Source organism: Opisthocomus hoazin, chromosome 1 (assembly GCF_030867145.1).
Source record: "Opisthocomus hoazin isolate bOpiHoa1 chromosome 1, bOpiHoa1.hap1, whole genome shotgun sequence".
NCBI lineage: Eukaryota > Metazoa > Chordata > Aves > Opisthocomiformes > Opisthocomidae > Opisthocomus > Opisthocomus hoazin.
The window spans coordinates 126,788,479-126,807,198 of record NC_134414.1 but is presented as its reverse complement, the minus strand read 5'-3'; the positions used below and the strand labels follow the sequence as shown (position 1 = coordinate 126,807,198).

Genomic DNA, 18,720 nt, shown 5'->3' with positions numbered 1-18,720 from the left:
CCTGTATAATTTCTGTACCTAAAGTAACATCTGCATTCCTTGATAAATTATGCTTAATTTGTTTATGTAGTTTAAGTACAAAGGCTTAGTCAGCAAGGATTTAATTTGTTTTCAGTCAATAGAGATTAAATTATTAGTCTGCATAACTAATTTTAATATGGAGTTTAGAATTTGTGTAGGATTTCCCTGCTCCCAGGTTTCAGAGAATGGAAAAGTGAGATGTGTCTCCTTTTTTTCTTGAGGAAGTATGAAGGTCAGACATGACAATGCTTGGTTTGTTAATAAAATGTTTCCTTAACTACTGGATGAGTAATTGATGGTGTTGAATAAAAACCATTCAAATTATGATCATGACATACATTTATAATACAGTGTGTTGCAGGTACCTAGTGGCATTTTTCATTGTCTGTCCAGAAAAAGGTGGGCATGACTGTCCCCATAGGACAGATGGAGAAGTTCAGCCAAAAAGATACACAGTTTGTGTGAGCCTGGTGACCAACTTCGGAACGGAATCCAGCTTTGCTGATTCCTGCCCAAATGCTGCATCTCCTGACTTCTTACTTACCAGGAAATTTGCAGATGTAACCCACATATATGTTACATTGTTAGTGATTTCTGTTTCAGGGATTCAGTCTTTTAAGAAATGCATTTTAAATATTGGAATTAAACCTACTTTTTATACCTTTTGCTGTAGTAACATGTTAACTTTGCTCTTAATCAGTTGATCATTAAGTCTTGCATCGTCCATTTTGAAAGTTACTATTCAAAACAAGATGTCTGTCCTTATCTTCTGGCAAAATGGATGTAAAAAATGAAATCAAAAGAGACTAAAGTACTGTTTGATATCATCAGTTCAGAATATAGATCCTGAGAATCTTTGAAAAGAGTTCAGAGCAGTTGTGTCCAGAATAGAATAGCAGTTTCATTCTTTACAGATGCTGAACCTTAACAATTGTGCACCCAACAAGAGAAATCGACATAATGCTTAATAGATCATGTAAACTGAAACAAAGCTTCTGAATGCATGACTATACTGTAATTCAAATTTTTTGGAAGTAGGAGCCAGATTAATTTAACCACACCGTGTATTTGTCCCTAGGGAAGATTTTAATGTCTTCAGCACAGCATAAATTATCTTGCCTTGTCTGCAGTTGAGGACCTTGCAGATCTAGCAGGAATCTAGCAGCAAACGCTGCTAGCAAAGATAAGATATCAAAATAGATTAGAAAGCTGTAAATAGCAGATAATTGCTAATGCTTCATGTGGAGCAACTTATGTGAAATCTTAACGCTTAAACCATCAGCTCTCATATCTCAGAGGAAGATGGACTTTAAGCAGCTCTGTCACAAAACTCTTACTGTTTTCATTGACATTAAAAATAAATTCTAGATTCAGATGATTTGAATTGTTTTTCTGAAGTGAAAGCCCACTTACAAATTAATCACAAAGCAAACTGTGCTTGGTCTTACTAGAAATACTTGTGGACAAGGTATTGCTAAGAGATCAGTCCATAATGATGTGATTAATGACTTTGTAGTATCAAAAAGTGGTATCTTCGGGAAGACAGCCAAAATTTTGATAGAACAGGTGTAGTAGAATGGCTTGCCCTCTCTGCCTGGCAATTTTTAAATGCTGTTTTGGCTGTTTTCAGGTGGTTCCTATGCAGTGGATTTCAGAAGTCAAGTCATTTTTCCCACACGTTTAATCAGTCTTTGGCCTTTAGGTAACTTTTGTGAATTGAATAACATTTTGGTGAAGTCTGCTATCTGTACCCAAGGAGAGATAGACTTTCTACTGATCAACACTACCAAAGGTTTTAGATCTGGCTAAGGTAGGGCAGGCTTAACCATTCTCTTGTGTTGCTGACGGGAGACACTCAATGGTTTTGGTATTTTGGAGAGCGTTAACAGGCTGGAATTCCTGGTTGCCTCTGGTACAGAGGTACCGAGTTCTGTGATCTCACAGTAACGATTTAAATTGCCCCAACACATGTCCATAATAGTTTAAGCAGAGACCTCAGTGTCAACTAAGTTCTACTATTCAAGAAGTAAATGTCATTAAGTACTATACTACTATGCCATAATAATCGAGCACATAAAAGACTACTGCTGCCTACATTATCTCAAGTTTATCATCTGTGTTGTGGTCAGTGACACAGAAATATATTAAGTGCTGCTGACTTCAGCATTAAAGTTGGTATCCAAAACATTTAAGTGGTTGAAATAGAGTCCAGTCAGCTCTTCAAGAATGCTTTAATCTTTAATGATTATCAAAGTCAGAAACGTGCTTGAGAAGAAGAAGCCTCCATGTCTACATGGAGGAATAAGACAAAAATATTATTTCATATCAGGATCTAGTCAAGTGGTGGTTAAACTGATTTAGCAGCTTCCTCTTCACCAGTGGAGCTGCTCCTTCTGCTTTCAGTTTTCTCCATTCCTTTTTCAGCTATTTCCTTGTGCCAGCCATCACACTTGTCTGAAGACATGGCAAGCCACTTTAACCACTAATCTCTCAGAAGAATAATTTGAGTTTCCTCAAAATCTCTGGGATTAGTGTTGAAATGGCTTGCTATGAAATGATGCGAGACAAAGCAGAGAATAAGTTGTATTGTTTAACTGCTGTAACATTTAACAGCAACACTGTTTAGTTCTTTATTTTGTACTTTGGGATGAGACTTTTACTGAGTTTTTATGAATGGTTTGGTGCACAGAGACACTAGGTGGCTTCAAACTTGTATGTGAAGTTTGCAAAGATTTTCAAGAATTTAGATTTCCAATCTGGTAAAGGCAGAGGTGAACAGCTTGTATCTTCAGAAAACCTGTAAGACTAATTTTTTGTGGGTAGAGCTGCTTGTAGAACTCCTTTTTCACAGTTTCCCCCATGTAAGCTTGGTTTTTCTTTCAACTTCAGTTTTCTTGGATTCTGAATGAAAGAAAACAATCTAGCTCTTAAAATGTCAAGCAGAATTGCAGAGCTGTCTTAGATTTAAAAGTGAAGTTGGTGTTTTGTCACAGACAGTTCTGTCACTTCTCTTCATGCAGGCACTGACCTTACTAGACAAGCTTAATCTTAAAAGGTTTGTCTGATTTGCATCTGGCACAAACTAGAACCCTGGAAGATCAGCCAAATATTTTGTCAGTAACTGGGTTTGTGTTTTCTGAGGGTGGAGGCTGGTAGAATAAACAGAAAATTAAAGTTGGTTGGTCCCCCTGTTTTCATTGTAATGTTATGGGGGGATTTGTGACTAGTCCTAACTCTGTCTACTCCTGTGTAAAATGTTTGTGCTGGCAAATTTTCTTGTAACTAAAAGTTAGGTCTGGTTGCCTTTCCCAGTTTCTGAATTAAAGTGCATAGAATTTACAGGCTGTAAATTTCAGTTAGCTATATTTTATAGACTAAACACCTTACCTGGGTAGGATCTCTGCTGTAGAGTCTGGCAATCTATTCTTATGTTTCCTTGTATCAGTCAGAAATGTTATTTAACTGAAGACCAGAGAGATGTATGAATAGCTGTAAAGCCTGATAATTTCATGTTACTGCTATTGGCTAGAAGACCAGTGATGACAGCAGTAAAAAAAGAAAATTGTATGCAGTATGCATAACTGGAGAATATCAATATTTCCTGTCAATGGACCATGTCAGAAGGTAGCTTTCTACAACACTCCAATTTTTCACATTCAGACACTTCTTTTCCTGAAGGATTCCTCATCTTTGTACTGCAATTAATTTAATCCCAAGAGCACACAGAGCTTGCTGTTCAGCCTGATTTCATAATTATCATATCATAGAATCATAGGTTGGAAAAGACCTCTAAGATCATCAAGTCCAGCCATCCACCCAACAGCACCATGCCTACTAAACCAGATCCCGAAGTGCCACATCTACCTGTCTTTTGAACACCTCCAGGGATGGTGACTCAGCCACTTCCCTGGGCAGCCTATTTCAATGTCTGACCACAGATGTTTATTGCCTGTGGTGTTAAGGGCTAGATGCTGTAGTGTCCGATTTTATTATGCAGTTCTCTGATACTAAGCTGAATACATCAATATTTTGTTGAATATTTAATTGGCTTAGTGATAGGAGGTACCCTGAATGCTTTAACAAAGTAGTTAAGTTGCATTTTCCATTGTGTACAGATGTGGTGCTAATGAGATTGCTATTACACCCTCAAATATTATTTTAATTACAGAATATGCAAATAGTTGTTCTTAGTAATGCATCATGCTTGGTGACAGAGTTCTAAAACTCAATCTAATAAAAATATTTTGTTCTGTCCTTATAGGGACCTGATCTTCATTTGGAGTAAACTGCAGCTTAAATCTAACCCATCAAAACAAGTATTTGTCGACCAGTGCTACCAGCTTTTACGAATTGCTACAAATGTCAGAGTAATTTTTCCTTTCATGAAAGTCATTAAGGATGAAGTAAGTTTCGTTTATTTTACCCCACCCCCATTCTTTTTGTAACTAGTTAGAGAAGTGATGTTTATATTGTGTAATGGCCACTTTTTATGGAAAGTTGAGGGGGTAGGAGAGGAAGGGACACAATATTAACTTTAAAATTTTGTCAAGTTCCAGAACATACTTCAGTATTATGATTGCCCTTGATCTGTTGTGCGTTTTTAAGTTTGAGGTTTTTTTGACTGAATTTGGAGTTTTTCTTTCTGCCTGCAGTAAGTTTGAGGAATGTCATCCTCTATAAATAAATGGGAAGATTAACAATAAATACATGGAGTAAATGCGAAAGATGCATCAGTTGTTGGAGTTTTTTTGGTTTTTCTTTTTTAGCCTGGCTCCATACGGAAATAGGACTTGTGTAATGCCATTGTATCTGCCTTTCACCCTTGTGTTAAGTTTTGAATCCTTTCACCAGTTCTAATCAAATTGGAAGGAGTGCTTAATGTAACATAAAGGAAAAGCTAGACTAAGATAGGAGAAGATGCAATTTTGCTTCAGAAAAGTACACTGTGTTTTGTACTTCAGATGTTAGTCTTACAGTGTCCCACACAGACATCTGCAAGAGATGTAATGTGCAATGCTTCACACACAGGACAGCGAGTTGTTTGCAAACAATTGTTGTATTTTATCATCAACCTGACTGAACGGAGCTCATTCATATTCTGTGCCCTGAATGAATTATTAATTAATTCATGGTCTTCATAAATTAATTCATGACTTCATTAAGTCATGGGTGCTGCTATATAGTTCTAAATGCAATGATTTGCTGCCGTTCAAGATTTTAATCTCAGTATGTATTCGAAAATAATTGTGGTGACATGAATAACTTGTATTTGTATCTGAATGACTGCATTTTTTAATAAGCCACTACTTATGGAGCGTTGTATGCATTTGTTAACTCACATTTAAATACAGGTAGGTATTAATTATTTCTAAACTTCCAGGATCTCTTTTTACCTCAATCTGCTACATGTTGGGCAGTATGTTTCTGATCATCCCTCCAAAGTACATGTATGTGACAGGACCCCCAGCCTAAAATGTGGAATAGGAATTCTGCTCAATGGAAAGATAGTTTGTCAATTCTGAAAAGTCAGGCCTTGTAGAATGCTTGGCTGTAGGTAGTTATGGGTTCCCTGGTGGTCGTTGTTCAAAATTGAGGGCAATATTTTAAAACTTGTATTTTTATGCAATGCAAATTAAATGAGTTAAAACAGAGACAAAATAGATGAACTGTCCAATTATAGTATGAAACAGCCTAGGTAATGAAGATGCAGGCGGAAGATACTGTTAGATCAGGTATGATTTACTGCAGTCTTGTTTTTTATTCCAAAATAATTAATTGTCTTTAACTATAGAACTACACGTGGCAAAAGTATCCAAAGCTTTGTTGACAGTGGTGTTACAGCTTTCAGTGCAAACCAGATGTTGTTTTGGAGCATTTTCAGCTATATTTTATAGTCTTGTTTGAGCATTATTCTAAAATGTACATGCCTTTAGGCAAAATTTACTAGCAGGATGCTTTCTGAACTCCTAACTATTTTGCAGGTAGATTAATATAAATACAAGGGATGTAGATGTTTGGGCGCTGTTTAGACTAGTTATTTTTTTTCTGAGGATCCGATTTTTTTGTTTTACTTTCAAGCTGTAGACTTCTGTAAGCCCATAAGGAAAATACCATTATGCATACTCTATAATAATGTGCACTGCAATTTCCTTTGTGCAGGTTGGTGAAGATGGTCTTCAGATATGTGTTGAGATATGTGGATGTGCCCTACAGCTGGACCTCCGTGAAGATCCCAACATGAAAAGTCTTATTTATAAAGCAATTGCTCATTTTCTGCCAAATGACTTAGAGATCCTCAGAATTTGTGCTCTTTCAATATTTTTTCTTGAGCGCACCTTGGAATCGTACTACACTGTCGAACATTTATACAAATGTGCAGATGAAGAATACAATGAGTGCACTAGTTCAGTTCAAAACCGTGTACGTTTTGAATTGCTTCCGATTTTGAAAAAAGGTTTGTTTTTTGATCCTGAGTTTTGGAATTTCTTGATGATCAAGCAGAATTGTTTAGCATTATTGGGGGATAAAGCCTTCATTGGCTTAAGTGAAAGTACACTGGAAAACTCTACTGCAAATACAGAGAAGATAACAGAGTATAGGGGTCTGAGTGAGGAACGTGTCTGTTTAACAGATGCAAGCAATGGGGAGCTTGACCCTGAAGACCTCTCTGAAGCCCAGTCCAAAGGTAATGCCAAAAAGAACCATGAAGCTCTTGAGGCACCTGAAATGTTAGATCAAACTGTACCAAGACACCGCTGTGTGATATGCAACAAGGAATTTCTTGGTGGTCACATTGTGAAACATGCACAAGCTCACCAAAAAAAGGGCAGCTTTTCCTGTGTACTTTGCACCAGAAAGTTCAGGCAAAAAGGACTTATGCTGAAGCACTTAAAGAATCATGTCAGGAAGATAGAAAGGCAATATCTTGCTGCAGTTCTTGAGGCTGGTCAGCAAGCTCCTGCTGTTAATGAAGTAGAATGTTCTGATGTTTCTCTGTCTCTTGAAAACGGGAATTCTGATGGTTCCAAAGATAATGAACCAGAGACTGCAGTAGCTCCAAGTGCTGACCAAGTGGTCCAAGTGGAGGAAGAGAATCCAGAACAGGTACTTGATGTGGTGGAAAACCATGTAAGTGACCAGGATGATGCTACTGAAAATAGTAGTGACAGCTGTTTTAATAATGTTCCTGATGCTTTAAGTACAGAAAGTTTGCCTGAAGATGATGATGATAGCTCAAGTAAAGAGTCACCTGTTCTGCACAAAGTGAATGGAGCTTTTTGCCCTCAAAAAGAAATTGACGCTATGGATGAGGAAGGAAGCTTTAAGTGCCCTGCTAATGGTTGTGGTAGAGCATTTAAAAAGATACGATTCCTCAATAAACATGCAAGAAAAGCTCATCCAACTGATTTGAAGGTGCAGCAACATATAATGAAATGGAATAAAGGAAAATGTCGGTTCTGCCAGAGAAAATTTGCTGATTCACAACATTTTGTAGACCACCTGAAGAGACATGTGTATCCAAATGTCTACTTTTGTTTACACTTTAATTGTAATCAGAGATTTAAGCTGTCAACGGAGCTTGCAGAACATACAAAAAGTCATAGTGTTTTTAAAGCTCAGTGCAATTTTGCAGAGTGCTGCGAACTATTTGAGGAGCTCCCTTTGCTGTATGAACATGAGGCTCAGCATTATTTAAATAAAACATCAGAATGTTCAGAAGATGCAAGTGAAAAAGATTCTTCAGATGATGCTTCAGAACTTTGTAGTTACCAAGATGATGAATCTATTAATGAAAAAGAAACTGTAGATTTACCAATTCCAACTTGGAAGGCAAGGAAGGATTCTACAGAACCAAAGACATATATTCAAAGTGTTGAGAAGAAAGCAAATAATGTAATTCACAATGGAAATGAAAGTTCATCTGAGAGTAGTGCTACAGTTTTAACTTTGATAGACCAAAAGACACCTGTGTTACAGCCAAATTCTGAAAACTGTAATGTCGTTAGCGACCAACTAGTCAATGGGCACAGTGACCTAGATCAGACATCATCAAAGTCATCAGAAATACCTTTGGACAGAGTGGCAGATGAAACAAGGACAGAAAATGGGTCAGTGTTACCAGTTTTACAGAATTGTCATGATACACCGCAAAATAATGCTGCTGCCTCGCAATTACCTTCTAAACCAAATCAGACAACAGAGAATACTTCATATGGTGTCATCATAACAAAACCATACGTTAGACCATTGCCTCCAAGTTATCTTGATGAACGATACATTAGCATGCCAAAACGTAGAAAAATTTTGACTGATACAGTAGATGCTCGTTCTGAACAAGATCAATTTTGTAGCAAATCAACAGAAAGACTTAGATGTGGCAACTGCTTGACCATCTACTGTAATTCAGAAGCACTTGAGGCTCACCTTGCACAAAAGAAGTGTCAGACGCTCTTTGGATTCGATTCAGATGATGAAAGTAAGTCTTACAGGCCTTCTGGGTTGGTTTGTTTGGAGGTAAATACCAACCAGAAAATGGTCTTTGAAAACAGGCAGCCTGGTGGAATAGATAAGACAGACACAACTTCTAAGCAATTGTAATATGCTAGAATGTAGACAATTAAATCACAATACTGTGCTAAATTGGAAGTTCAGATTGGACGTGCTGTTTAGAATAAGAAAGAGGTGGTGAGAATTGGTAGGCAACTCTAATGGGAAAGACTTCTCATAAAACAGGAGGGGGTCATTCTTTCCTTGCATGTGTGAAACTAAACATGTTGAAAAACATAAGCAGTGTTCTAAATTAAAGAATGATTTACATTTGTTAGTCTTCATTTTGATCCCAGTGCATTCTCTTTTACAGGTGCCTGATTCAATGTTGTGGGAAAATGTATCAAATGAAGAGTGGTGTAAGAAAACACTACATGAAGAAGCATAAGTTTGTTTCCCAGTTGGCCTTAATCATAAAGCAGTCTCAAATTACTAAAGAAAAACATGACCTTGATAAAGACAAAGCACATTTTCTAGACAGAACTCACAGAGGAATAATAGGAGCTCTGCAGGTCTTGAGTCCAGAAAGGTTGCTACAAAATCCCCAAAGTACCAGTTATCTGAAAAGCCACATTCATTCCAAATGTGTGATTGAAGCTTAGCAGCACAGTCTTTCTAGCATGAAGGTTTAAGGAAAAGGCATATAGTTGGGCAAGCAGAGAAAACAGAGGTGTTAATTGCCTTATGGAAATAAAACCAGCCAATTCTGAAAGCTGCATTGGTTGGTAAATGTGTGGTTAAAGGATATCCATCCACACAGCTGGGAAGGAATCATTCAAGAACGTGCTATGTTACTGTAATACGGATAAGAAAAGCACAGAGGAACCATGCATTCTTTTTGTCAAGTTTTGAGTATGTGATTCCATTATCTGCTAAAAAGCACGGAGCTCATTTAATAAACTCAGAATCCAAAAAGAGGAATGTAGAAAGAAATCAAAGATGGATGGAATGCTCGAATAGCCAAAAACTTGAAGTACAGAGCATGCAAGGAAAAGTGAGTTCATGTGGTATTAAGTGTGAAAGTTATGCACAGTGGAAATCAGATGGATGCAAGAGATGCCCTTTTCAAGGCTATGGTAAATGTGTATGTTAAGAGTGTCTTGTAAAACATCCGTTGTAGGTGCAGGAAGACTAATACAAGCAGTACTTGCACAGATTGTGTGGATATTAGCAGAAGCCGATTGAAACAAATACAGAATGTGAAGGGGGTTAAGCCTGCATTACAGGGCAAAGTTAAACTAATTTTATGCAAATACAGGGGTCCTTCGCTGTTGGTGTGACTGAAAAAAACTTGAGATGGCTTCCTGTTTTTTAAAAAAAGGGGGGGGAGCAGACAAAAGCAGAGCACATGTCAAGTTGGAAAAAAAAAAAAGATCAGGAAGAGCCTGTTTCACATACGTGATATTGCTTGGTGGTGGTAGTTCACAACTCAGGACTGTAACTACTTATTTACTGTCTAGAGGAAGGGAAAAAATACATATGGACTCAACCTTTAAGACACATTAGAACTCTCTATAATAGTATCTCTTGAAAAGATAGCCTTTCCCAGAAGTTAGTGAAGGAGTTAGACTTAAATATTAAGCACTTTATCCAAAACTCACTGTTTGTAGAAAAAATGAGAAAGTGAAGACAGGAAATTAGAGTCATTGAGCTCTGCATGGAACATTGAAATACAGGACATTTGGAAACCAAAAGGATGCTGTTGTAGTTTTTGGTCTTCCCACCCCAAACAGAGGCATGACAAACATACACATTGTCTAATTACTGTGATAATTTATCCTCTAATTTATCTTATCCTGCCTTGCCACCTAAAAATGTTTTATTTGGGATCCTGGTCTGTGCAGGTAGCTGAAAATTTTAGTGTGATTGTAGGCATGGAAGGTATAATGGTGAAAACTGGTGTGTACAAATGGAGTCATCACAGAAATGTAGGACAGCAAAGACCAACTGTTCTGCTCAGCTAGTTCGCTTACTGAGTAGTTCATCATAATGTGTGTATGGCATAATAAGATGATCAACTTGCTTAAATCAACAGATATGTAAAAACTAGTAAGTAAAAAAATCAAGAGGTACATAAAAGATCTGTTCATTGTAGCAATGGCTCACGCTTGCAAACCTAAGAGTTTCACTGTAAAATAGGCTGTTAAGTAGTTGTGGAACTTTAATAGTTCAGTAATGCCTCTGCTGATAATCCTCTGTGAAATTAAACAGATGTTTGCATTAATTCTGCTTCATTTTCCCGTCCTGGGAGGTAAAAAACACAAATTCAAAATCATACTCTTGAATTCTAGAAAATTTTTGCCTTAACTTTGAGTTGGATTAACATAAAAGGTTATAAAATTATGATCACAGGTATGTGTGCATTACATTAATACCAATGACTGGCCCACTTTCAGAGATTTGTATGACATTTGAGGCACCAAAGAATTCTTTTTGCAGTTGCAAAAAAATATTTAAATACAACATTCATTATATATACATATATACACACTATACATATATATTTACATATATAAATACATTAAAAGTTTTAAAACATAAAATTACTTGGGATCTTATCAGCAAAATGCACTTTTACATTTTTTGTTTTCAAGTTACCAACTAATTTTTAAGGACCCAGTTGCCATCTTGAATGTTCCCAGGCTTCCTTTTCTTTGCTTAACGTTGTTAATCTAGTTAAATTTTCTTAAATATATTGGGGGAAAAAAAAGGTTAATTTTAAAGTATTAGCATTTTAAAAATCTGAAAACTCAGTCAATAGTCAACAATGTTTGTGTAAAGTCTTTTAAATGTACCTTTAATCTTTGGTGCTTTTTTTGCCGTTTTCTGGAGCTCCATGTGTTTGAAGATGCTTTAAAAACATGATTGAGATTTGTATTTTCTTTGGTTTAAGTGTGTAGATAAATGCATCTATGTACACGCATAAACTGTGACCATAATTTTTTGTACCTGCATTAAATCCATTTTTGTTCAAAGATGCTTTTCTTGGACACCACCATTTGTTTATACCATGTGTTCAGTATATACGCTTTGGAGAACTGGAAAACTGAATTCTTACATAGGTGAACATTAGCATCACCTGACACCTATCAGAAATATGCTAAATTGACTTAAAGTAGCAAGTGGGTGGTAACATTTTTGTTTTAAGTAATGATTTTTACTTCAAAGGACATTGCATTTTCTCTAAACTACTCTCTGATACCTGTTGGTATCGTCAGATAGTTGCAGTATTAAGCAACTTCAACTAGGAGCAAAAAGATACTTGTAATGTGGGGGAGAATTCGGCGTACTTTTTAAGGATATTTTAGTATGTTGAGTATTACCCTATACTCAGCTTGCAACTTCTACAGCTGAAAAAGCTTCCAAATCTAGAATTGAAAGAGTTTTTTTCCCAGGCATTGAGCATTATATGATGTAATTGGAAATACTTCTTCAAGATGTATCACTTCGATTCAAGAAATACTGAAGTACATGTGTAATGTAAGCATGCAAATATCTTAAAGCTGCCTCAAGTTATACATGAGCTTAGGAGCTTTGTTGGATCAAAGTTTGTACATTTCATTGCCAATAATCGTATTCTAATAATGTTCCTCCAGGTGGCTAGAACTTGGAATTAGATTTTCCTTTTAAGACTGTCTACTCTAACCCAATCACAGGTCACTGTAAAGGTCATGTAAGTTCTAATTTTCGAAGAGTTGCCCTTGGTAGGCACCTTCCACAAAAGAAAGAAATACTGCAAATAGGTTGAAAGTGGTCATATCTGTGGGGAAAGGTCACTGGTACTTTGGTTATTTAGCCATATTCATTGAAACTATATGAATTGTATAGTTTGGATAATTTATAACATTAAACTTTGTGATTTTAATATCACATTAAAGGTTCAGCTGTACTCATTTATTTTCTTGTTTAACACCAGTGGTATGGACAAAAGACTCAAAGGGTGTGGTAGTGTTACTATTTTCTTAATTTATTTGGTACTGTATAACACCTTTCTGATTAAATGCAGTGTATGCATTTTGGGACTCTGTTAATTTGTAAAAGCTGTTACAGGTTCAGCAAGAAAGGAAATTTGTGCTTCCTTGTTGAATGTTAAATTATTTTACTTTGCATTTTATATAAGAGTACAAATTAAAACTGAGCCATCAAACTGCAATAAATCAACAGTAGTGTTTCATTTTAAAAACTTTTTTGTACTGTACATAGATTTGTTCAATAAAACATTGTCCTTGTTGTTGATAGAAATTGATCTTGTCTTTTGAGGAGTCACTCTGAAAGTACTGCTGTAATGTTTATAGTTACCGTGTTATGTTTGGTATATGATTGTTCCACAGCACCTGTGTAAAGCTGCCAGGTCTTGATGTTCCAGCTGTGTGGATGCTTGGATTTGAATAGACTAATTCTATTCAAGTATATCCAAGAATATTCAGGATTACCAAGGAAATTAAAAGAGAACTCCTGTCTTTCTCTTTTTATCCATTCCCCCTCCCAGCCTCTTTCTGCTAGCTAATTAACCACTTGCTCTGGTAAATTTGGGACCTCTTAGTTAAGTCTTCAAAAATCATAGTATTATTACAGATCCTTTACAAATAAGATAGCTGCTGAAGAGAGAAGCATGTCTGTGTGATGAAGGGAAACAGCTTTTTTTGGTCATCAGTCTGAGAGGTGTGGAGAATGCACCTGCTGCAGAAAGAGGTGCTGTCAGCCTTTGCACCTTAGACACCCAGCAGTCCACTCCTCAGGTCTGACTGGCTCTAACCATCTTCGAAACACTGGCAGCCCTAAGATCATCTATTTAAACAGCCAGCCACGTGCAGTGGGAACCAGACTTGGTAATTCGTGTACATACCTATGTTGCTGACAAGCATCGCGCGTTATTCAGATGGTACGCGCCCCAGCTGAGGGACGCTGCTGGGCGGTCGGCCCAGACCTCGGGGCAGTGCAGGGCAGGCCTGTGGAGCTTCTAACCTGGTGACCGAGGGCTCATGTAGTGGTTTTTAACGCACATACGGACAGGGGCAGGAGGCTGGCAGGGCAGAGGCAGCAAGGGTTGGGAGGAATAAAGCTTCCGAGGTTCATTTTAATGGATTGTGTGGTGTTTGTCTCTGGGGGGCAATGGCTTCAAAACGTGGGGGAGGTTAACCACTCTGAAACTGTCATGTAGGGCTTGAAGGCCAAGCTTGGGGCCACAGACGGCTCTGGATAAAGCAGTTTTAAAATACCTCTGCTTCTAGCTGTTTCCTTCTCCGTTGTAGTATTGTTCAGGTTCTCCAGCAGCCCTGGGTTACAAGTACCAAATGCTGGCCTAAACCTCTTAGGAAGGTTGGTTGGTGCTAAGACATAGAGCCGAGGCTCAGTTTTTTGCTCTTAGGAGCTTATGTTTGTTTCTGATAATGCTGCAAATAGCAATGGTAACCTCTGGTGTGATACGCTTCTTGTTTCCTTGGCTTTGTTAGTCCCCTTGGTTCAATGCTGTATTCCAGAGATAAAGACAGTGTAATTGCGCTTTTTTTTTTTCTCCAAAAAGTTCAATACCATCGTCTGAAAATGCTGGATTATTTAGATTTATTATTTGCAGTCCTGTAAATTCTTCATGTTTTTTGACTGTCTCTGCGAAATTTTGAATGGTGATTTTGTTGTGCAACTTTTGACTTCAAACTTACCTTTATTTTCTACTTTGTATAATTTTGACACGGTGTTTGCCTAAGGAAGTTACTAAGTTTGGGCATAAGGGTAAGGGTTCTCAAAACTCTGGTATTGTGGCATATGCATATTGCAGGCAAAATATCAAAAAGGCAAGGTATACATAAGCCATTTGATGAATTAATTGCAAAATACATAAACGTACTAAATGTAAACTTTTATGCCCTGGATATTGTTGTAATTCCTTTCACGTGCTAACGTGTCAGGCAGAAGTAGCAATTTCTCAGTGCAACTGTACCTTAAATTGGCAGCCTGATGCAGCATTGCAAGTGTTCTCATCGGTGGCCCGCTCCGCAACGGGTTTGTGTGGCTGCTAAACAAGGCAGGAAAAGTTAGGTGTCCGGTGTCGAGGAGCTGGATTGCGAGGAGTAAATAGGGAGCTTTGAGCCCAAGGGGAGGCTGGGGCGCTGGGACGAATGAAGCACCTCGCCATTAGAAGCACCTGGATGTCCAAACAGGTGCTCAGGGGTGCCTGTAGCAGTCTACATTAAGTAAGAAAATGTACTTTAAGCCGGCAACCACGCATCAGGCAGCTGCTCCCTCACCCCTCTCTTCCCCCGCAGCGGGATGGGGAGGAGAATGGACAAAAGGGGAAACTGGTGGGTTGGAATAAAAACAGCATAATAGGAATAACAAAATAATACTCATATACTAACACACTACTAATGATGCTACTAATAATATATAAAATAAAATGTAGTTCCTCACAAACTCCACCCGTGTCGAGCGGCCAGTCCTGGGAAGAGAGCACTCTGGTCCAGAAGAGCTGATCCCGCGGGGAGAGAGGAGAGAGAAGAAAGGCAGGACAGACGGCAGGAGGCCGAACCAACGGAACTGACTGAACAGAACGGTTCTGCCCAGAACGGTCCTCCTGAAAAGGGCTGATCTGATGCACCGGAAGAGCCGGCTCCAGTTATGTACAAAGCCTGATGAGGCTGGTGGTATGGAATACTCTCATTGATCAAACTGGATGTCAGTCAAGGTCTGCCCTTCTATGCCCCCCTTTCCAGCTGCCCCACACCTGGCAGATAGGAAGCTGAGGAAGACCTTGGTTTTCCTGGCAGTGACTAAATCAGTAAGTTCCTATGTTCCCTCTCAAACTAAACCCAAATAAGGACCATGCTAGTGAAAAGTTTCTGACTGGATGAAGAAAATTAACTCGATTCCAATCAAACCAGCCCAGAAAAATGCCAACTTTTAGGTTGATTGGTATGTGGATGACTTTCAGTACTTGAATTCCGTATGTTGACAGTTGAAAAGGTCATATTGGGAACAATTTTTTTCTGATTTTTAGAATTATGGAAGAAAGAAACCATGACAATATCAATGATGGCAGGTGCAAGGTATAAAAATATCAATTCAAGGTTATGAAATGAAGTTGAATGGGAGGTACAGTTAAACTGAACATGCTTCATACAGTAATTAGCTACTGCTGTCCTTTTTTATAATATATTCTTTCAGGCCGTACATGTCATCTTTGTCTGTCGGCATAGTCAACACTGTATAAGCTAACTTGTTGGAAAATTTAGTGTAGGGTAGCAGTGGTAAAATGAATTAACGCAATGGCCAGTGTCATTTAAGTATGTATGTAAATATACTTAAATTATTGTAGCTTAGGACTGTGCCTACCTATAAAACAGCTACTTCTACAGACGACTGTAAAATCTGTATCTGTGTTTCCTTGTGTTGTAGTCAGTAATTTCTCATTTATTTTGCTTAGCTTTCAAAGGAAGGGGAAAAAAAGTCTGTAACTGGTACTTCAGTTAAGTTCAGTTCCTGCCACTCCAAATAACCTCAAATATATTTTGTGTTGTCTTGCTGGTGCCAGAGCAGTGCCTATGTGACTTGGAGCACTATCTAGCACTGCCTGAAGCTATATTCCTATGTATTAGTATAATTATATCCAGTGCTTGCTGTCTCAGTGCCTGAATACTGCACTGTGCTCATAGAAATAAGAGGACAGTTGACTTTTTAGAGATATGATTTGCAGTAAATAAAATTCTGAACAGAGCCGGGGGGGGGGGGGAGGGACGGGACAGGAGTGGAGGGAGAGGATCAGTAGTGACTCCTTGAATTACAACTGCAGTTCAATGTTACAAGAGTTATATTCACTTTTTTTATATAGGCTAATAATTTTCCCATTTCTTCACCTTTACGAATTTACGTTCCTTGTCAGTGATCAAAGTCAATTTTGAAAGTTTGAATAAAAACTCTATAGGGAATTCTGAGTTATGGAAAAGACAAAAAAAATAAAACCTGTTTCCCTTTCCCCCCACCACATCTAAAGGGGAAGCACTTACAAGATATAGGTATAATCCTAGTAAAAGTGCTGGCCTTCGTTTAAAATGAGAAAGAAAGAAAAAGAAAAAAATGGTTCTGAACACTAAGGAGGCTCTCCAATCTCTGTATGACAATGCACTTTTCTCTTAGGAGTAATGGGAATGTGACCATTCTAAGGCAACCTGCAAAAAAAAAAAACATTCACTGAAAACGCAGCAAACATCTCAAAATAATCTAATTTTAAGCATGGCATGTTGATTTTTTCTTTTTCCCTGAATGCTACAATATTAAGTTTAATGTTTTTTGCCTGAAGTCTGCAAATCTAAATAGGTTTATTGAAACATATGCAGAATGAAGGAAAAGTCATTTCTCGGATGCATTTTCTAGTTTTAAGCTTGCAGAATTAATTTCAAGAAATTCAGGATTTCAGCAGCAACATTACCTTGGTGGCATGTAGGTTGTCCCATTATTGATGTACTGGTTTTGCTTTGTAAACTCTGATAAGGATATGCAGAATTCTGCGCTGCACATTGTGTTGGGAGGTCTGTCTTTTACACGAAGGGCGCACAAGTAACTGGTCTTACAGAATGTGTAATAGCTGTATGGCAAGGCTGCGTTTATTACACATGAGGCTCATCTTGTCAAAAAAAGCTGTTACATGCTTCTCTAACTGCATAAAGAATATTAAATTAATGTACACGTGAGGGGAAACTTGTCACAGCAGACGGTAAGCACTGTTGTGTTGAATCTTTCCAGATGCTATCGGACTGAATTTTTATCTGAAAGTTAGACTTAAAATTCATGAGCAAAACTGGTGCAGCTGCTTCTGGTTTATTTTGCATTCATTGCTATAGCTCAAGAGAATAGCTGTTACTCTAGCTGATTGTGTGTTGGTTTTCCTTCTGATAAACCTCAGAGATCTGCATGGTCAGTTTTATTAGACCTCAAAGTGGAAACAATCATCTAAAACAAATGTATGTGTAACATGGATGGTAGGGATGTGTTCTGTGTTCATGTAGATGTTCTCTCTTAGGTTTACGAGACCTTGAGGGCTGTTCCTTACTACAGATGTGAACGGAGCCTACCAGAAAGAAGTGTTCAGTTGTTTTATCTTCTCTTCGTGCAAAAGCATCACCAGTAATTTTAACTCGTCTTAAAGCGATGGTCTGCATATCCTTACAGAACCTAGGTCTTCCTGTTTCTGAAACCACAGGCAACTTTAGCACCAAGAGGTGAGCTCTTTATGCTGCCCGCATTAAAGCACGGGTTGATCAGAGTGCCTGCTTTCTCTGCCACAGTGAGGTCAAGGACTTGTTGCACCTGTATTTTTCTCAGCACCAGCCCTTATGTAGCTTATGGCCCTTAGCTTAACTGAAGCTTCTGCTGTTGTCTTTTTTATTTTTTTGTTCAACTTTCCTCTTTTTTTTTCCTGTCCCTAACCCATGAAGTGACCATCACTGGTTACTCTGCCCTTGACTGAGAAAACACTGCCACGTGGAGGAGCAGCACAAGGTTCAAGCCTCGCCGGTAGGCGAAAGCCAGCTTTGGCTCCCAGACCTTCCTTCCCTCAGGCAGGCGCCGTGCCGTCGGATGTCCCACCCTGGTGGGAGCGTGGGGCTTGCTCTGCGTTAGCCCCCGAGGTGTCCAACAGCTCCCTCGGCCACGAGTGGGAGACTTGATGGCCGCCTCTGTGGCCGCACCTCAGCTGTCCAGAGACAGGCCCGTCCAGCTGAAGCGGCCACCGTAGACGTTACCGCAGCTTGGGGCCCGGCGGCAGACTCCCGAAGGCCGTTTCCACCTCCGCCGGAGCACTGAGCCACTCCCGGGGACCCGGCGGCAGCTGCACCCGCGGCCTCCATGGCCGGGCAGGCCGTGACCCGCGGGCGCTGCCTGGACAGGCCGAGGCCGCCTGCGTCGGGCCTGCCTCGGCGGCGGGAAACCGTCGTTACCCCAAACGCTCGCGGGAGGTTCGCTGCCCGCTCCCCCGTGCGTGCTCTGTGACGGGGCGGGAGGGTGACGGACGCTCAGTGACACGTTACGTACGTGCAGAGCTCGCACGTTTAACTTCGCTTCCTCGTGCCTTCCCTCCGCCTGCGAGCCGGGCCGCAGCCATCGGGTCCGCCCCCCGGAACCCGAGCGCCAGCCGCCGTTCCCACCCGGCGTCTGCGGGCG

The 18,720-nt window shown here is 39.2% G+C and overlaps 1 protein-coding gene across 2 annotated transcripts in view; it reads left to right on the top strand.

Moving 5' to 3' along the window:
• Positions 1-12,810, top strand: part of ZNF654 (zinc finger protein 654) — a 37,925-nt gene extending 25,115 nt beyond the window's left edge. For both annotated transcript variants that reach the window (XM_075435023.1, XM_075435033.1), the window contains 3 exons: positions 4,283-4,424; positions 6,181-8,497; positions 8,882-12,810. In XM_075435023.1, the coding sequence (XP_075291138.1) occupies positions 4,283-4,424; positions 6,181-8,497; positions 8,882-8,889 (2,467 nt within the window). In that variant the 3' untranslated portion in view covers positions 8,890-12,810. The remainder of the gene's footprint in view (positions 1-4,282; positions 4,425-6,180; positions 8,498-8,881) is intronic.
• The last annotated feature ends 5,910 nt before the right edge of the window (positions 12,811-18,720 follow it).